The 18826-nt window shown below is 40.6% G+C and overlaps 1 protein-coding gene across 2 annotated transcripts; it reads left to right on the top strand.

Annotated features, from left to right (window-relative positions):
* The first annotated feature begins 195 nt into the window (after positions 1-195).
* Positions 196-18743, top strand: rapgef5b (Rap guanine nucleotide exchange factor (GEF) 5b). Of its 2 annotated transcripts, XM_003454430.5 has the most exons (18): positions 196-649; positions 5688-5821; positions 6500-6600; positions 10432-10510; positions 10751-10895; positions 10986-11083; positions 13054-13084; positions 13304-13382; positions 14063-14212; positions 14722-14819; positions 15053-15175; positions 15288-15466; positions 15693-15783; positions 15898-15948; positions 16179-16266; positions 16409-16473; positions 16566-16620; positions 16878-18743. In XM_003454430.5, the coding sequence occupies exons 1-18, from the start codon at positions 410-412 to the stop codon at positions 16994-16996; spliced, it is 1926 nt and encodes a 641-aa protein (XP_003454478.2). In that variant the 5' UTR covers positions 196-409; the 3' UTR covers positions 16997-18743. The 2 variants fall into 2 exon arrangements, with proteins under 2 accessions (XP_003454478.2, XP_025767448.1); XM_025911663.1 differs by lacking the exons at positions 196-649; positions 5688-5821 and having other exon boundaries at positions 5854-6600.
* The last annotated feature ends 83 nt before the right edge of the window (positions 18744-18826 follow it).

Consider the following 18826-nt stretch of genomic DNA (forward strand, 5'->3'; position numbering starts at 1 on the left):
ATCTCCACCCTAACAAGACTTTGACCTTCTAGTGTGAAGTACCCTGCCCTATCCTGAATCTTAACTCTCTCCTGCTTTCGGGAGATTTTGAAACTTCCTTTTTGGGTCTGTCTGGCTCACCAGATGTTTCCTGAACCCACCGTGTCCTTAACTCACTCCCTCCCTGCCCGGGTGCTGAAAAGCACCAGAAGGACGGAGAGGAGAACTCTGTCATTCACTCTCAGTACAGCCAACCACACAGAGCGATACCTGGAGTTCAGCTGATGTGCCTGTAGAATTGACTGAGGTGTACAGCAACTGGAATCTACTCAGGCTGCGATGACAGAAACTCACAACTCGCACATATAGCCTACACTCATTCTTGAGCTGCTCACCTCTGTTAGGCATTTTTTACGAGTTGTGTAAGCCCATGTTCAGGACTTCTGCTGTTGTTCCTGGTGGAAAGCCAGCAGCCAGTAATCAGTCGGCAATGTCGTGGGACTGTGGCCTCAGATACATGTTCTCTGTGTCCCCTGGGCTGCAGCACGGGAACAAGTGCATCCTGCATGACAAGGAGGACCTGTCCAGACTGGAGATGGTCCAGAGACTGGCCAAGGATGGCTGCCGCTTTCTGCAAAACCACAGCAAGAGCCCAGAAAGGACAAGTGAGGTGAGATACATGACACATCGGCAGACAGAGCAGATATTTCTACAACTTTAGTTTGTTGCAGCATGTAAATGCATCGAAACAAAAACACAGATTTAGTTCGACATGTTTGATACTCCACTTTATTTAATTATAAATCCTACTCTGTCAGCAAGCTTTCCCCAGGAATGAAAGCAAGTGGAGTCTGCATCCCAAGTTACATTCACTCAGGATTATACTGCAGCGTTTTATGCAAGCATTGCAGTCTGTGTAGCATCTCATTAATCAAACTGAAGTGAATATGCAGTCTGTTTTTTTTAATTGGTCTCCTTACGTTCTATAGTGTCTCCACCTTATCTAAAGATTAGTGTTGCCACTTAAATTATGTGCAGATTGCAAGAAGTGTCTCATTAAATAAGAGAAAAAAGACCATTTTAGATGCAAGAATAGATGTCAAAATAGATTATATCTATAAGATGAATAACTATGCCTGTGTTTACAACCCAGTTCTCAAAAAGTTGGGATGCTGTGCAAAACGCAGGTAAAAAGAAATTCAAATAAAAAACAGTTGAAACTGGCATTATTCTAAAATTGATCCATACTTTGCCGAAGCTGTTTGTATCAGTTTGGGGAACCTTTTCTCATCTTAACTTGTGAGAAAGCTCCTGTCTAAGATGCTCTATTTATAATTAGTTGTTACTCCAGCTTTTTCTTTTTAGTTCCACTTACATTTCCAGACTTTTGTTACCGCTGTTCCAACATTTTGAGGCTTGTTGCTAAGATCAAATTTCTTTTGAAACATTTGATTTTTCTTCTATGTTCTATTTTGAGTAGAATATCAGTTTATTCACAAATCATTGCATCCTGTATTTATTAACATTTTACTTAGCGACCCAGCTTATAAGTTATTTTGTTCACTAAGGCATCAAACTCGGGTTACAAATGCTCCCTTTCGTTTCTTTCATCTTTCGTTTCTGAAAATACAACAAGAAGTGCTGTATGTGCACGCCAGCCTCCACACTTTTAAAACTATTACATCACCTGCATAGGAGCAATCTGATTGGCTAGCTTTATGGTGGGTTCAGCATCTCTCTTCCTGCCAGCTGTGTCTGCGCGTTGACCTGCTGAACAATTGCAGGAAGAAATGACGCAAGTGGCCGAACCACCTTGCCAAGACATTGTATGTTTTCAGGGTGGATTCCCAGCGTCATGACCTTTTCTCCACCACGAAGCAAGCTCTCCTTATCGCCGCGCACTTTCAGTAACAACCTGTCGCCTGCACTGAGCTGCTGCCAGTCTGTGGATGATCAAATGTTAGAGCTACATAACAACAATGTTTTACATTTGTTGCTTTAGTGACATACAGAGCACAGTACTGAGCCACCATTCATTTCTTTATATTTGTTTCCAAGGATCCAGACTTTCTAGTCATTTTTAAAGTGGTCTTGGGCAATAGTTTTTCAGGCTTTCGTTGGTCATTGGTTGTTTTCTCACTCATTTTCATTTTTCAGTCCAGTCCCTGTTCCTGACTATTTTTAGAAGGAACACTGACCTATAAATTATAATCAAATAAATAAAGAACTGAAGGGATGAATCAGTGCTTGTGTCTCAACAGAAAACTTACGAAAGAAGCAATTTTAAATTAACGAAAACTTATCTGAATTCAGGAACAGAACCACACCTAATACAATTCCCTTCTGGGCCTATGTCTATACATGCCCTCCTGCAATACAAGCTGTTGGTTCTCATTGGGGGATCTTAGCAAACCTGATGGAATTATGAAAATGAGTACAGTCAGATTTTGATCCACCATCTGGAAATATCTGATTGGCAGTGGCTTCATTTTTCAGCTTGGCAGTGATTCCAGACACACTGCCAATGCAGTAAAAGCATACCTGGATAGAAAAACACAGTGAAACACCATCAGACATTGATTGGGCTCCTCACAGCTCAAACCTCAACATTATTAAAGCAGTGTGGGATCATCTTGAGCGAGAACAGAACAAAAAACAGTCAACGTTTAAAGAAGAGCTTTGGATATCGTTCAAGACACCTTGAGAACTATTCCTGCAAACTGCTTAAAGAAATTACAAGAAAGCCTGGCTAAGAGAGGTCAGGCTGTTTTAAAGAATAAAGGTGGTCAATACTGACTTTCAAGCTGATTAGAATTTAAAGTTTCTGCCCTTTAACATGTATTTTCATGTATTTTTCTAAACATTTTATTACTGCACCTATTTACCTTTTTTTTTTTTTTAGCAAAATATAAAGCAACGAGGGCTAGCTCAAGAGTTTTGCACAATATTGTACATATGCAAAGTTTGTCAAATTCTGACTGTAAAAAAGGGCTGAGTATAAATGTCTATGTGTCATTTATAATGCCAGAAATAATAGCCAGGTATGGTAAAGTACACTTAACACTAGACGACACAGTACATTTAACACTTGACATTTTCTAGAAATATTAACATTATGTGAGATTATTCTCTAGTGTTCCTTATCTTATAAGTAATCTAATGATGCTGCTAGTGCTCTAAAACATGTGACTCATACAGCTATCTAAACACAGACATCAAAGTGTTTAGGAATCAGTTAAATCCCAGCTGGTGGGAAAAGGGTGCTTAATATACAGAGCGCTGCATGTGTACAGATGTGTGTGTCAGAGTCTCTGATGCAGAAAGACTGTGAATGTTAGGCACTATGTTTAAATCCAAAGCATATTGTGTTATAGTTTATAGTCACTCATCGTATTTTGCTTTAAATGAGACAATAAAAGAACATCATGCTTTATTACAGCTAAAAAAAAATAGTGATTGAGACTAAAGATTATTCAAGACGATGTTTACTGAGATCATAGCTCAATTCAGCAGGAGTTCTGTACAATTTGACTTCTCTTTGCAACCAGAGGTGTTTCAAATGCAATGTTTAAAGAAGTTCTGCATTTATTTGCTTTTCAGATCCCGAGGTTACAGAGCTTTTCCAGAGTTTTCTATCTTTTATAGTGGATATGATATCAGCAGCACATTATTATCTTTTCTGTTGAACACATTTTGTCGTACTCTTATTACCTTGATGTTACATAATGTGCACCTCCCTTGCTCACTGTTTATTTTTCAGACCTCACACATGAAATATGAATGACATCAAGCGTCTGTTAGAGATTATGTTTATTTGAAAACAGCACTCGTATAAGGATCCTGTCTTCTTCTTCCCACCCTGTGTAATCCACACTAGTACTTGGGAGGAATTAAGACAAATCAGCACTTTGTCATGACTGACACCTTCCGGGTCACTTTAAGTGTTTCTAGCCATCAGGATGGATCTGGAGCCAAAAACGGGACAGTGAAGCTTTAAGAGGACTTTGTGCAGAGGCCTGAAAAATCATTTTTGCTTTTCTGCTGATGGCGTCCATGTTAGGAAGACTTCAGTAACTTTGAGGAAGGTCAGATCAAGGCTAGGTTTGAAACTGAGTGGCCTGGTGCCCTGCTGTCTCATTACAATGATCCACTCTAGACGCCTGCTTGTTTTTTGCATAGGAACACTGGTAACCACAAAGCACAGTGCACACTAAACAGTAGTCTGAAGCAGCCAAGAAACAATCAATAATTCATTGTGAAGAGAGTCTTATTTGCTGTTTGACCCATTAGCCATACACTGAGATATTATGTTAATTATAGTCAAGAATCAACTGTGCTGTACTGCCAGGCTTGGTGAGACAAAAAAGTGTGCTTTTTTAACTTTAAAGGAATTTAACAGACACAGTATGCCACATGTTGAACCACAGGAAGACAGGAACAGCTTCGCTTCAATGGGATTTTTTTTCTTCATCCTATTTTTGTCATCCTCCATGCCCCTTAGTCCAGTAGTAAGACAATTAAGTCTCTATGCTTCTTCAGAAACGTAGAGACTGCTTGAGAGCACCTTTCTATGTAATACTGGAATACAGTGGAAACTTAATTGCTACTGCAGTTTTAACAGATATCTAAAGTTTTCTTAGAGTCAGGAGTCAACACAGCATTGGCAAAGTACCACCAATCTAAACTACTGTAATGAGATAATGCAATAATAATAATGACAGACACACTATGTTTGTGTGCCTTTGTTTTGTTATATTTTGTATCTAAATGCATATATTTGCATATGTATCGTGCATCTATAGTGTGTCTTTATGTCCACGGATCCCTTGACAAGCGTTAATAGTGCCAGGAAGCCATGCTTAACTGAACGACCCTGGATGCTTCTCTGGCAAAAGGCAATTAGGGCCACAAACTGCAACCATTTCCAGCATGTCTACCCAGCTAATTGCATGAACAGAGGCTTGTGTTGCAGTGACTGATGGCTGAGAAGGGGAGGATGGGTGAAAAGTGAGGGGAGGGGGCCTAATTCAGGATGCATGCGTATGCAACATACAGTGAAGATCTCATTAAGACCAATATCACTGATCCAGGCTACTCCATTGTCAAGCAGCTGTCAGCCGTCTTTATACTTCAGAGACACTCTAGTAATCCTTTTTGGTTTAAGATGTCGACTTTAGTTAAGTTAGATTTTAGATACTTTAGAAGAATTTCTAGGCTGTCCAGTATGCCCAGCAAAAGAAACAGAAATGTGCTCTATACTGGGAAACATAAATTAAAAAATTAAAAAAAATACTTGTTTTGTTTGGTAAGAAAAAGGAGATGAATTTATCATTGCTTGTATGTCATGGTGGTAATAGGACAAGTTCCTGCCAAGGGAATCGGGGGTCTATGCTAAACTCCAAACCACGAAACCTTTGTTACTATGCAAAGTTGAACCATGTGACAGCTTGAAAATAGACTGCCTTCAGTCGCCAACCATGATTTAATAGGCGCTACACATAAATCAGTAATTAAAATAGTCTTTTATGTTAATCCCTGAATGGGCTCCAGCGATAAGGGCTGAATAATGATATATGGAAATTCTCTTTCACTTACAGTGCAGTATTATGATGGAAATCAGTGGCGATTTGTGCGAGTGGGAGAAAATACAGGGGAATCTCCTTGGTGATAACACACTCTCTCCCTCCCTCCCGCTTTTCTCTCCCCAGCCCCAGAGTGACGAGGCAGTCCGCTTGTGTCTGAGAGAGAGGGGCCACGATGTGCTCGTTCTCCAGAGAGTGTCGTCAGAGCAGCTCTCTGCATCAGCGAGGGGAGGAGGGAGAGAGGAGGCGAGAAGCAGGAGGTAAGCCTCTCCACCCCCCTCCCCTCCTAGATTCCCTCCCTCTCTCACTATATGTTTCGCTCCCTCAGCGCTCTTCCTATAATCACTCTCCTTCTCCCTCTCTGCGGATCACACACTCACTCACTCAGGCATGCTTACATCACAGTTCCCTGCACATAAATGACTACATTAAATACATACAAGTAGGCAGCATGGGACTGTGAGGCACAGCTCCACTGTCAGCCTTCCCATTCAAGTAACTGGAGAGGGGTTTTTTGTAGTCGCGAGCATACTGGGATACCTCTGTGGACTACGGGCTCTAGCAGGTGCAGGTGGATAGATGAATGGGTAAAGGGGTCATGCAGCAGTAACCACGGCAACATTGCCGGCATAAGGGCAAGGGGACTCTGCTAGGATGGGATCTCGGCCACAGCCCCCGAACCTGCAGCAGGAGGAGGTAAGGCTGCTACACGCTGCCTTGGTGGAGCAGGAGGAGGACGAGGAGGATGAGGAGGGCTCGGAAAAGAGCAGCAGTGACAGCACCAGCCGGGCAGAGCCGGTGACAATGCCCACGTTTGATGTCCCTTACTTTCGCTACATAGATGATGAGGGCACAGAGGGAGAGGAGGAATGGAGCAGCAGCCGGTCTCTCTCTTCTATTGAGGAGGACTCTTCCAATGACTCTGTTGTGTCTGACAGGTACATGGTAGTGTCAGGGACCCCCGAGAAGATCCTGGAGCACTTGCTGAACGACCTAACGCTGGACGAGGACCGAGGGATGACACAGGGCAAAGAGTCAGGTCAGCATACTGCTTTCATGTCATTTCACCCTCTTTTGGCTTTACCTGTGTCTGACATAAATTGTTTCATTTTATTTTAGAAAGCAAAAACTCAAAGTCTTTTTATCTTTATGTAATAGAAATAGTGTGCATGTATGTGTGTGTATGTGTTTTTGAAAAACAGACTGAGAAGAGAAAGAGTAAATGAGCTACCTTCACTTTCTGTTTTACTTTCTGCCCTCCCCACCCTTTCTCTTACTGATAAAGCTGGGACAGCTTCCCCCTCTGGGCATTATTACTGGGTTAATCATGTGCTGTGATTGCCGAAATGGTGCTAAGTTTAAGCGTGTTCATTTAAAAGCCATGACAGAGATAAATGTCTCTCATATCTTTTCAGTGAGGCTGTAAATGGTCTGCACGACATGCAGTCCAGCCTCACAGCAATAAAAAAATCAACACATTTCCTCTCATCCAAGCAGGTACTTGATAATTTGGCTCTGTTGCCAAGGCAGAGGAGACCCTCTGTTTCTGAAGCTGAAAAGATAACTGGATGAGGAATGACAATTGAGAGCTGTGAGGCAAGGAGACGAAAGATTGATGAAAAGAGCGGGGAAGAGGAAAGAAAGTGGGCATAAGGAGATTAGGAGAGGAGATGCAGTTTTCTTGGGATATGGAGGTGGTAACAGATGATCTCTCATTGGGATGGAGGCATGACTAACTGGAGATCAAATGTCTAATCAGGGATGCAAAAGAGTTATAGATTATGTTGAGTGTCGTTTATTTATCGCTATATTATAGTATTTTATTCTGGTATGAAGTTAAACATAAAGTCCGCCACCAAGACAAATAATTTAGCCATTCTATTCTGTTCATTTAGAGTATAATAAATCCATCTGCTCAGAAGGGCTTTGTGTTGTTTATGCATCGTTCACCATTAGTACAACTTGCAGTGAGTGTATAGAAGTTAATGCTCTGTTGGGAGCTATGAAGCAGAGCATGATGCTGAGTGGTATCCCAGGGTCAAAGAGCCAGAGACCTCAGGAGGATGAGTCCTGAGCAGCAATTGATCTGCACTCAGTGATGTTTAATAGTCTGACTGCTGCTGGCTCCTTGTCTTTCTGTGCTACTGCTGAGGATCATCTCATAGAATCAGATTCCCAATTTTTCTCCTAACAAGATTTATTCCAACATTCAACGAGCTGCTGTGTTTTGGTTTGTCTCTCTTGGATGGCTCAGAAAAGCTGATGATTTTACATACAGTACATCGCATTAGAAAGCCATTTTTATTTCATTATGGTAGCACTCACTTCCATGTTTACTCAACATTAGGAATGCAAAGCTTTCTGTCTTCTTTTGCGAGAGATGGCACTTTTCTGAAACCACCGCAGGCATGTTTGAGGGAAACCAAGTGTGAACCACTGCAGCAATCAGTGGATGTCTGATGTGCAAGTGTTTCCTTAGCACTGTGGTTAGCATTCACAAGTATTCAGCATTACCTTCTTTCCTGTAGCCAATCCCTGAGTGCAGCTATTGATTCTTGCTCTGCACAGATCATACTGCTCGCTGATAGCATTGAAAATCATGCAACAGAACATTTGTGCCTTTAATGAGAGGATGTCCCATCTCTTTTGCCAATGCACCATGTGGAGAGATGTTTATTTGTACTGAAAGTGAAAGAACAGAAAATGTAAAAGCTTTCTAAATGCTAAACTAATGCCTTCTGGTGGTTACCAAGCTTGCAAGTGACACATTAACATGCAAATTTCAAAGACTGCATTGATCAGCTTTATTGAAATGCAAAAGAGACATGCAGGTTGATTGACAAGCCTATTGATGATTTCACAGCACTGACAAGGTAGTTTAGTGAATCAATTATGTAATTCTGCTGAAAGGGAGACAAAATTTGTTTTGGTTTGTGTGTCTGAAAGCAACATCATACATGGTAGTACACGTCAACTACAAGTTTTAACTGTGAAATATTAAAAACTGACTGACTTTTACGACTGACTGGAGCCAGAAATGACCCAGCCGCTTGCTAAACTTCATTTAAACGGCAGAATTCACACACAATGTCTTTCCCTTTATGAAGCAAATACATCTCCTGCTAACTTATTTGGGTTAAATCTTGATCCCGCAGGTCAGACTCTTTGTTTTTTCCCTCTGTTCCAATTGAAAACTACAGAACTCTAGGTCATAAAATTAAATATTTATTCTGTTTTCCAACTTCAAAAAAGAAACCCTCAAACTGTACAGTCTGGGGAGCAGCATGTGAGCTTTTACTCATGAGAAAGCGTTTCAGTTTAGCTCTGAAAAAATACAGCAGTAGTGTGAGTGAGTAGTGTGCAGTCAGTCAGAGTGTGTGTGTGTGTGCAAGTAGATACAGTACATGTGGGTGGGTTGTGATATCTCTCGTGTTGTTTTCTGGTTTTGTGTTAAGGTGTGTTTTTATAGAAGATGCATATGTAACCGCTCATGAGCGGTGAGTGATGTGTCCACAGCTGCTCTGCATGGATTAACATAATGATGTCAGGGAGTCCTGTGGACCAGAACGTACACAAAGACCTTGGGAAGCCAGTGTGAAATTAAAAAGAAGAATTTACAATTCTGGTTGTGAGGCACACTTACACAGGGGTTGAGAGGAGGTTGGCTCTAATAGGATTTGTAAAGCTTTTTGGTTGTGGCTGGGCATTGTGTCTGAGAGTTAGTGTCCTTTTCTTTCACATTATGCCTTAGACATTTTTTTTCTTTTGCGGGTATCTTTTTATGACAGTTTCTGAGTAGGTGTTCCTGAGGATATTCAGACGAATCGCTGGCCACAATTTGGGAGAGATTCATCTGTGATTATTAAAGAAATCCCATTGAGCAAAATCAGCTGTCTTTCTTCAAGAAAGACAGCTGATGCAACTGCAGGTATGCAGGTATGCTGATGCAACTGCAGGTATGCAAATGCAGAGCGTGCATCCATTTCATGTCATCTATTTACAGGAACACTTTTCAATTTTTAACCTTGGTAAGAGGTCAAAGAAGGGCACCGTGGCAGAAAGTACTGCTTGTAAACACAAGCACAGCAGAAACATCAAATTTCCTGTCTGTGAGCGAGAAAATAACAATGAAAATATTGACTTCATTACAGGTCAGAGAGAGTCACCTGACACATTAACATTATTGGCTTATCTTTACTGATACAGCCTGCGGTAGCAAATGTGTGAGACTGCAGATAATGCAAGTAAAAGCTTGTTTGAACTTGTTGGAGTAAAATGGAAGAAGATTTCTCATTTAGTCATTATATCAGTCTGACCATGAAGAATGGCGTGCGATGAAAGGCTGCTAGCACATTGTTTGCCTCTATAATGTAGCTCTTAGTTCTTGCTAACTGATATTTTACGGAAAAGAATGAGCTCTTCTTCTCACATTATTAAAGTGAAAAACCGAAGCCCTCGCAATTAGTAAAGCTCTCCTGTACGTAGCGCTCCGCAGACATTAATCATACAGTTGTCAAGGTCACTTGAGTGCATGCCCTCCAGCATCTTGTAGCACTGAATGAAGCTCATAAGGCTATATCCATAAAGCCCCTTCCAAGCATGCACTGCTTTCCATTAATCTAACAGTATCTGAGTGTGTCAGCTTCATGCTTGAATGAGGAATTCTGCTCATTTTTTGGTAAAGGTTAACGCAAAAGTGGACCGTGTCTGGGTGGCAGAATATCACAGATTTAGCAGTGACAAGGCCGTGTATCTCATGTCTGAAATACACGGCCATGGCTTATAACTGATGTAATTGGATGTGTGAAGTCTTTTTTTGCTTTTTCTGAAGTTATAGTTTCCATGAAATGATCTTTATTTCTCTTTACAGATACACTTCTAGATGACTTCCTGCTAACCTACCCAGTATTCATGTCTACAAGTGATTTATGCCAAGCTCTGCTGGGACAATATCCTTGAACACAGAGGCTTTTATAGGATCCTGAATTAGATGTTTTATTCAAAAACAAAGACTGTTTTACCTTCTTAAAGCTGTTCCACTTCACTCAACTTATTCATATAACTGACTCTCTTGGCCCCTTTACTAAAACGACATCATGCACCATGCTTCACTGTGTTGTGCATTTGATGTCAGACATGAAAAATAATCTCCCTTCCTTTTTTGCGCTGAAACCTTAACCGAATCCCACCTATTGCACCAAGCGACACAGAGGGAAAGAGGATAGGAAGGAGGCTCTGGAGAGGAAGCAGAAACTCCTGCACCTGGTGTCGCAGTGGATGTCGCTCTGCAAAGACTTCCTGAGAGAAGACGAGCATGTCAAGCTCTTCATGAAGGTAGGACACACTGTGCAAACGGAAAAGGGTGGGAACTGGGTGGGAGGTGAACTTTGTATGGGAGAAATGAAAATTGACATTTCCTTCCAGACTCTGTATCGTTGTGTGTTGGATGATCTTTATGAGCACCCGGCCCTGGAGAGGGATGTGGGGGAGCTGCAGAAACTCTACCAGCTGCATCGCAGACAGTGAGTTAATATATTTGTTCCTCATTTGGTGCAAACAGAAAGAAAACTATAGTTTAATACAGACATACTTTCAAATTCTATTAAATGGAAACGAAACTCATCAGGCCTGGGTGTGGAAAATTTCTAGTAAGATCTGTGACTGCTGAAGGATTCAAACTGGAGACACAAACTGTTCTTTGAATACGAAGAAAGGGCTTCTTCTCCGCTTGGTGTCTTTCTTTAGATTCTTATCAATGAATCCATTCAGAAACTGAAAAGTAATTGCAGTGTTCTAGGTTGGTACGCATATGAATGGCGCAGAAGTCTTCATCTCAAATGTCCAGAACTGAGGAGAAGTTTGAGAAATAAGAAGCCACAAATGTTTTCCGTGAGAAAAAAGCACGAAGAGCACGCACATACTTTTTGTTCCACCACTTGTTTACAAGACTCTATTTCTAGCCAGCTGACTGTGAATGGGGCCAAACACAGGAGCATAATTGCAAGCACAGTGATACGCATCAGTATGGTTTCAGATTTGTTGAGTCATAAAGTCATTATGCAATATTCAAACATAATATACAGTATCAGTTCAGTCAAATGAAGCCGGGTATATTCACAGTGCTGTGGAAGCTACAAAGTACAGATACCAATAAATAAATATAAGTATATACAAAAGAATGTGAAATCATGTAAAACCTTTTATAATTGCAGACTACTTTTTATATATATTTAATGAATGGAAGGCATGTTTCAGGTTTGAATTGATCATAACGCCATATACAAGCAGCTTATTTATGAATAACCCAGTATTTATTCTACATTAGATAAAACATGCTTGATCTGTTAAATATATACATAAATTCAATCAAACATGAATTTCAACAGTTTTGTGGCTCTGAAACTGGAATCTGTGCGTAGCTTTAGTGTTTTCTTTGATAAAAATAAACATCATGTTGCTTTTGATGGTACAACCCTGAGTCACCAGACACATTGCCACACCCATGTGCCCCTTCCCCTTCGTCAGCCTCCAGTCACATCTTTTCCCCTGGGGCGGCTCCTGCCTGATGCCCATTAAAACCAGTGCAGATGATTCAACCCGAGCCTCCTGCAGTTATCTGACCGCGTCTCATTCCCGTTTATATGCACGGAGGGAAATCCACAACACCCACTCTTATAAAGCAGCCGATTTTGCGTGGGTGTTACCGGCTCACATACTCTTCTATTTATGAGCTTTTCACAATCAGTCCCACCGTAGGGGAGGACAAGGTTGACTGCCTTGTGGAAATCTGCTGCAGAGTGAAAAAGGTGTCATTTTTTTCATATAAAGAAGCTTCCCATCAACTTCCATCTGGCCTTTGTGCAAAAGGAAGGTTAAGCTGGGGAAAATGACTGTGTTTGTTTTCTTGCACTCTCCAGTCATGTGCCATTATAATTCACCGAGCTAATCGACTTCTTTGGTGATTCTGCTTTTTGAGGAGTAAAAGAGCGAGTTAGATCACAAGCGGTCCTTTGACATGGCAGGGGGAGTCAGGTTTTTCATTAGTGCACAGTCGTTGCTGGCCTATGAGAGGAGATCCCTGCGGGCAGGCTTTGTGCCAACATGCCTTTTGTGATGCAGAGCCCAGTAAAAGCTGAGGGATGATAATAGACACGGGGCTATCCATCAAACCGGGACTAACCCATGGGAATAGGGTGATTAAATGAAGGTATCACGCTGGAAGATCTAAAATCTACCAAGCACTCTAATCTGTCCTTGACACCAAGCTTAAATAATGGACTCAACACAGCAGAGGAGTATACATGGATTCCTTTTACCTTGATTATATAGACTGCATGGGTGGTTACGTTGTTGTACTACGGATATTACCTGCGGTCCACGGATCATCATCATCATCAGTTTTTAAGACAAAGTACAACAATTGTTTTTGTAAATGTTTAATTACACCGTGGTGCACTTCAGTGATTTGTTTCTTCTTCTCCTTTTTTTTTAGTACTGTTGATGAATATTCCCCTCAAAGAAAGGTAAGTGAACAACGCTAAGAAACAAAAGATTTTATACAACATCATATACAACGTCAGTCAGGAAAGCCAGCTCAGGCTTTCCTGATTGACGTTTCGGGTGTCGGGGTTATTGTAGTCACATTTCCTCCTAAGAACATTGTTCTGTTGTTCCATCGAAATGCATAATGTTCTCAGGCAGTAAGAGCGCGTGTCAAAATCCACGCATTTCCCCTCTTTCAGAGCAAAGCACTTTTCCACCAATTGAGTCTGAAAGAGAACGGGCTCCAGTCCAGGGCAACACAGAGGGAGACCAAGGATGGTAAGTCGTAAAAAAAAAAGCTTCATTCTTCACACATTCCTCCCATCATACGTTGTTTCCAAAGTAAGAGAAAGGAGACTATCAGTCTGACCTTTACAACAGGGAATGAATGAGATATTTGGGAGTGCAAATACCTGACTTATGACATATAATAGCCTAATAAGATAAAATCTTTATAGCACCTCTCAAAAGCAAAGTTAAAAGGTGATTTGTAATGAAAGCGTGTAGTAAAAGGAGACAGACAGTAAGGAGAAAAAATCGTGTTTTTAAACTATATTTCTTTTAAAGCGCTAGTTCTTTCAAATAAGTTCCAGTTGTGGTCACGTCACTCCCCTTTACTTTAGTGTTTCCGGTCAAAAACTGTTTAGCTCTTAAATTAGCATAACAAACATTTTTCACCACCAAATTCTGTTCAGTGGGTCTTTCATTTGGTCATTCAGTTGGCCAAAATACAGGGAAGCAGATGATTTGAATTTCTTAGTCTGTGTCCAGAATGTGCAAACTTGGTCAGTGGGCAGCTTCCCAAGACCCACCTAATGGGACCAGAAGATTCCAGGTCAATGGATTTCTGCTGTGCCTAATAGAGGCATGGGGGTCACGTTATCCTCCTATATGGGCAGTGGGCTGCACATTTTAATGCATCTTACAACTTAATGAAATTATTTTTTTCCCTTTACCAGTGCTGTGTCATGTGTATATAACCATGGACTCATACCTAAGTATGAGGGTCCAGTCCGGGGTAGTGGCACAGGAGCTGGTGCAGGCAGTGGCAGAAAGGATGGATGTCTCCCAGCAGGAGCTGGTACTCGTGGGTGTCACTTATCCTGGAGGTAAATAGTGTTTTCTCTAACTGGTTGGAGAACATATGCATAGCAATAACGACAATGCTTTCAATGTATTCTTCAAACGCATATGTCCTTTTCCCTATCAAAGAGAGCACTCATATCAGGATATGGTGATCTCTCAGAACAACTGTGCATTGATTTTAGTGAACATTTCCTCTTAGGAGGCAAGTGAATCCAACTTATATCTTACCAAAAAATTCTCATTTATAGTTTTTTTCTAACATTGTGTCATATTTGGTGTTTCTTCTATATTCGTTTTGATTTCAGCCCAGATAGGTATGTGCGAGATTGCAATCAACATAATTGACTTCGATGTCTCCCAGAGAGTCGAGTAATATGGAGTCAGCATCTGTTATCAGTCACTAAAGTGTCAGGCTACCTCAAAGTGGAGCTTGGCACACAGAGTCTTATCTGTAACCAGTGATAGCTGCTTACATGCTGCCTGACAGATTTCTTATGGTATTCTGCTGTTTATGCTGTTTTCTCCCCTGCAGGCAGACTCCTCCTGCAGCCTCAGGACCGAGTTTTCTCCAATTCTTTACGGTCAGTGGGGAGGCTGCATGCATGCAGGAAGGACCTTGGTGAAGTCCTGGTAGGAATAATATTTTTATGTTTAACTTTAACTTTAAATATGCATTTTCTTGAGAGTAGAAATAATGCATTTTTATATACCCGCAAAGAGACTGTCAATTTTTAGTATTTAAATTGAAGCAAAACTAATTCTTATTCAGTGTCTGCAAAAATGTCTAAATGTTTATGTCGGTGTTCAGGGCATTGTGGTTTTAAAGGAAAATCTGAACCTTTTTTGCTTGTTTTTCTTTGCAGAACCCTTTAACAGATAACTCAGAGCTGCAGCAGAGGACGGCTCACATGCTGAGTTTGAACACCTGGGATGTCGCTGTTGCGCTCACTGATTTTGACTGGGCAATTTTTGATGAAGTGCACGAGGTTTGTCTCACAACTTCAACTTGCAAAAATTCTTCTCTTCAAACTGAATCCTTCAAAGATGTTAATGTTCAGTAAATGTTCTTTTCTTTTTTTTTTTTTTTTTTTTTTACAGCAAGAGCTGGTCTATTTCACCTTCAACCGCAACGCCGGCAGCAACCACACCACAGCTTTAGAATTCCTGCTGCAGCGATGCAATGACATCCAGCTGTGGGTGATGACCGAGGTGCTGCTGTGCCCAACGCTCTGCAAACGGGTTCAGCTCATCAAGAAATTCATAAAGATTGCTGCCCAGTTAGTATTTTTCCTTCCATGCCACAGTATTGTGATAAGAGATTCACTCACAGAGCATTCACACTGGCTTATCGTACTTTTAGTTCAAACTTATTACAGCATTAAAGCTGTAGGGTGAGATGTTTTATATGGGAATAGTGCACCCTCCAGTGGCAAATCATTGAACTACATCTACTTTTGTGGTTACGAGTCTGAAAGTAACTGAACTGTGTGCTTGTGTGTGCAGCTGTAAAGCACAGAGGAACCTCAACTGTTTCTTTGCGATCATAATGGGCCTCAACACAGCAGCCGTGAGCCGCCTCAGTCAGACATGGGAGGTCAGATGTTTTCTTTACTTTTTCTTTTTCTAAAAGGAATTAATAATTTCCATCTTTTTCCATTTTTATATGTCTAGCTGAAGTATCTGAAATCAGCTTTTATTTTCTCTGCAGAAAGTTCCTGGCAAATTCAAACGGCTATTTTCAGAGCTGGAAACAGTTACAGTAAGTGTACTGAGCATGGTATTGTGAATCACATGAATCCACACTATAACAGAGAGTATAAACCCTTGTGTCTGTGTGTATTGGCTGAACCAAACAGATGCTTTGAACTTGTAAAATCAGGGGAAACATCTGGCTGCATTAGATCGTTAGTAGTCTCTAATAAAAGCCTCCAGGAACACACAGTCACTCCCGCTGGATAAGACTCATTCATTTTAAAAATGTCTTCACAGGATCCCTCGCTGAATCACAAGGCCTACAGGGACTCCTTCAAGAAGATGAAGGCTCCAAAGATTCCTTTTCTTCCTCTGCTGCTGAAAGGTGTGCTCATTATTCTGTCACTTCAGCTCCCCCACAGAAAATCTAACTCTGGGAGTGCTGGGGAGATATTTCTATCAAGCAGATCTGACATGGAAGAACAAACCTGCTGGAGAATATTAAACAAAATGTTCTTCTTCTTCAGATATCACATTCATTCATGAAGGCAACAAGACGTTTCATGATAACCTGGTCAATTTTGAAAAGCTGGTAGGTTTGTGCATTTTTATGGTAACGCATGCTTCAGCACTGAATACAAAACTGTATGTTTAAAGATGCCCGTTTCCACATTTTGCTTCCAGCACATGATAGCAGACACGGTGCGTCTCATTCGACAGTGCCAGAAAGATCACATGGGTCAGTATTTAAATAGTTTATTATTGTTATTTCTTTTCTACAAACTTCCATATTAAAAGCAATGATGAAACATCCTTTTTTAAAGTTGTCATCATCAGTTTTTGCAAGGCAAATAACAAAATCAGTGAGCAAAGTTACTTACATTCATGATCCTCTTGCACCAGCACATTGCCTTACATGATTTCATACAATGGCTTTAAGAAAGTCAACAAAATCCATTTCACTCAGCAAAGTAACACGTTTTCTATTCATTCCAGGAAATGGAATAACAGAGAAGAGCAGCTCAGAGGTGCGAGCCTACATTGACTATCTTCACATCATCGACAATCAGCAGACTCTGTTTGAACTGTCACAAAGGCTGGAGCCTCGATCCTAGAAGACAACACTGACCCTCCTTCATACTGTGCCAAGGGACAACCTTACTGCTGTCTCGTCTAACTCTCAGGACAAAGGCTACAAGACCCTAACCAACCACAGGGGGGCGCTATTTGATCAGGAGATTATTTACCAGAGACAGGAGCAGGCGGCAAAAACAGATTAATAAAAACATGACATTTTAAGCACCTAAAGCAAAGTCACACAGTTTAACTCTAACTTGTTGGCAAGTGTAGACGTCATTTAACAATGAGAATTTACAAAATACAGTTCCCTTTGTGGAGAATCAGCAGCCTGCAGAAACAGTTGGTTTGCAGGTAAAATGCTTCCTTCTAATACAAATGCAACAAATGCAACAAATGTGTGAGTCCTGACTCATAGATTCACTGTCCCAGCCTTTTCTTTGAGCTTTTAGCACACCACAAAGCAACAGTGAGCACAGAAGGAAGACTAGCTGATAACTGTTTCTGAGTTTCTTTAGAGAGCTGCTGTTTTTTGTTTTTACATCAACTAAACACAGTGGTGGTCAGCTCATCAGATTTAACCAAAGATTATTTCAGTGAGTAAAAGTCCGCACTGTTAAACACACTTCTGTGCCCTCAGAGTTCACCACAATCCAGATTTTCTTGTTGCCAGATCAAATGTAAGACATGCTTTCCCCAAAGCAAATCAGCACAGTGTTATGCACAACAAGATGGAAACAGTTGCTACATGTTTAACAGTTTTTTTATATTATTTTTATGTTATATTTTTTTATTTGCTTTATTTGACCACAAAGTGAAGTGTATATGATGAGTCTTTGCACAGTACAGATTGTATTAAGGCAGAGAACTACAGAGTAGTACAGTATACTGTTGGCATGTGTAATAATTGTCTATCTTTGTGCCAAATCCCATGAAAAGTAGGTGTTTAAAATAATGACAATTTTTCTAATCATTTTTAAATCACTAGCACAGGGAACTTTAAGTGGTTTAGCTGTGGACAATCAGTTAAATGAAGCCACAGACTCATACTGGTACTTCTCTGTACTGGGCTTTAAAGTTCATCAATATCGGTGCATTTCGCAGACATCCATACAATTTCAGTCTGTTGAGATTTGAAGACTGACTGCAGTTGTTCACTTCTGATACCCAGAGTTCAAGAATTTAGCACCAGAAAGCATCTGATTTCTTTGAAGCCTGATTTATTTGTGGTTAGATTTAGCAATAGCAAAAATCAAATATTAAAATAGCACCTTCTGGGCAAGAATAAGAAGAGAGAAGAAGAAGACAAACTGGAAGCCATTTGCTTGTTTGCATTGTGTCGTAGCACTACTGCACGATTCTAAACATGCAGTTTTTGTTCTCTAAATGTGTGAGAAATCTCCCTTTTGCTAGGTTGGGTCAGGCAAACTGAGTTAGTTGTTGTGAAGTGTGTACATAGAATTATGCTTTATATTCTTCACATTTGTATATTTGGATTTTACAACATGCGTTAGCAGTATTTTATTTTGAATATCATTTTTGTCATCAATAGTGTACAGCTGATTCAATTTATACAGTGTATATATGTTGAAATTCTGGATATGGATATTTATCTCATAGTTATTTATTTGCTTTGAAGATGCTATTTAGGATGCTTGTGTTAATTTTTTTGGTTTGTTTGTTTTTTTTATTGTACGCACTGTTTTTGGCGGGTCTGCATGATATGTCAAACCATGGACTGACCATTAGTGCCAACTGTGCATGTATTAAAATATTTTTCATCATTGTGAGCTCATTATTTATTAGACTAACTATTTCTCTCTGACACAAATGTTTGCTTTGCACTTGGATTTCCTGCTTATGTTTTT

The sequence above is a fragment of the Oreochromis niloticus genome, linkage group LG11, assembly GCF_001858045.2.
Source record: "Oreochromis niloticus isolate F11D_XX linkage group LG11, O_niloticus_UMD_NMBU, whole genome shotgun sequence".
Classification (NCBI taxonomy): Eukaryota; Metazoa; Chordata; class Actinopteri; order Cichliformes; family Cichlidae; genus Oreochromis; species Oreochromis niloticus.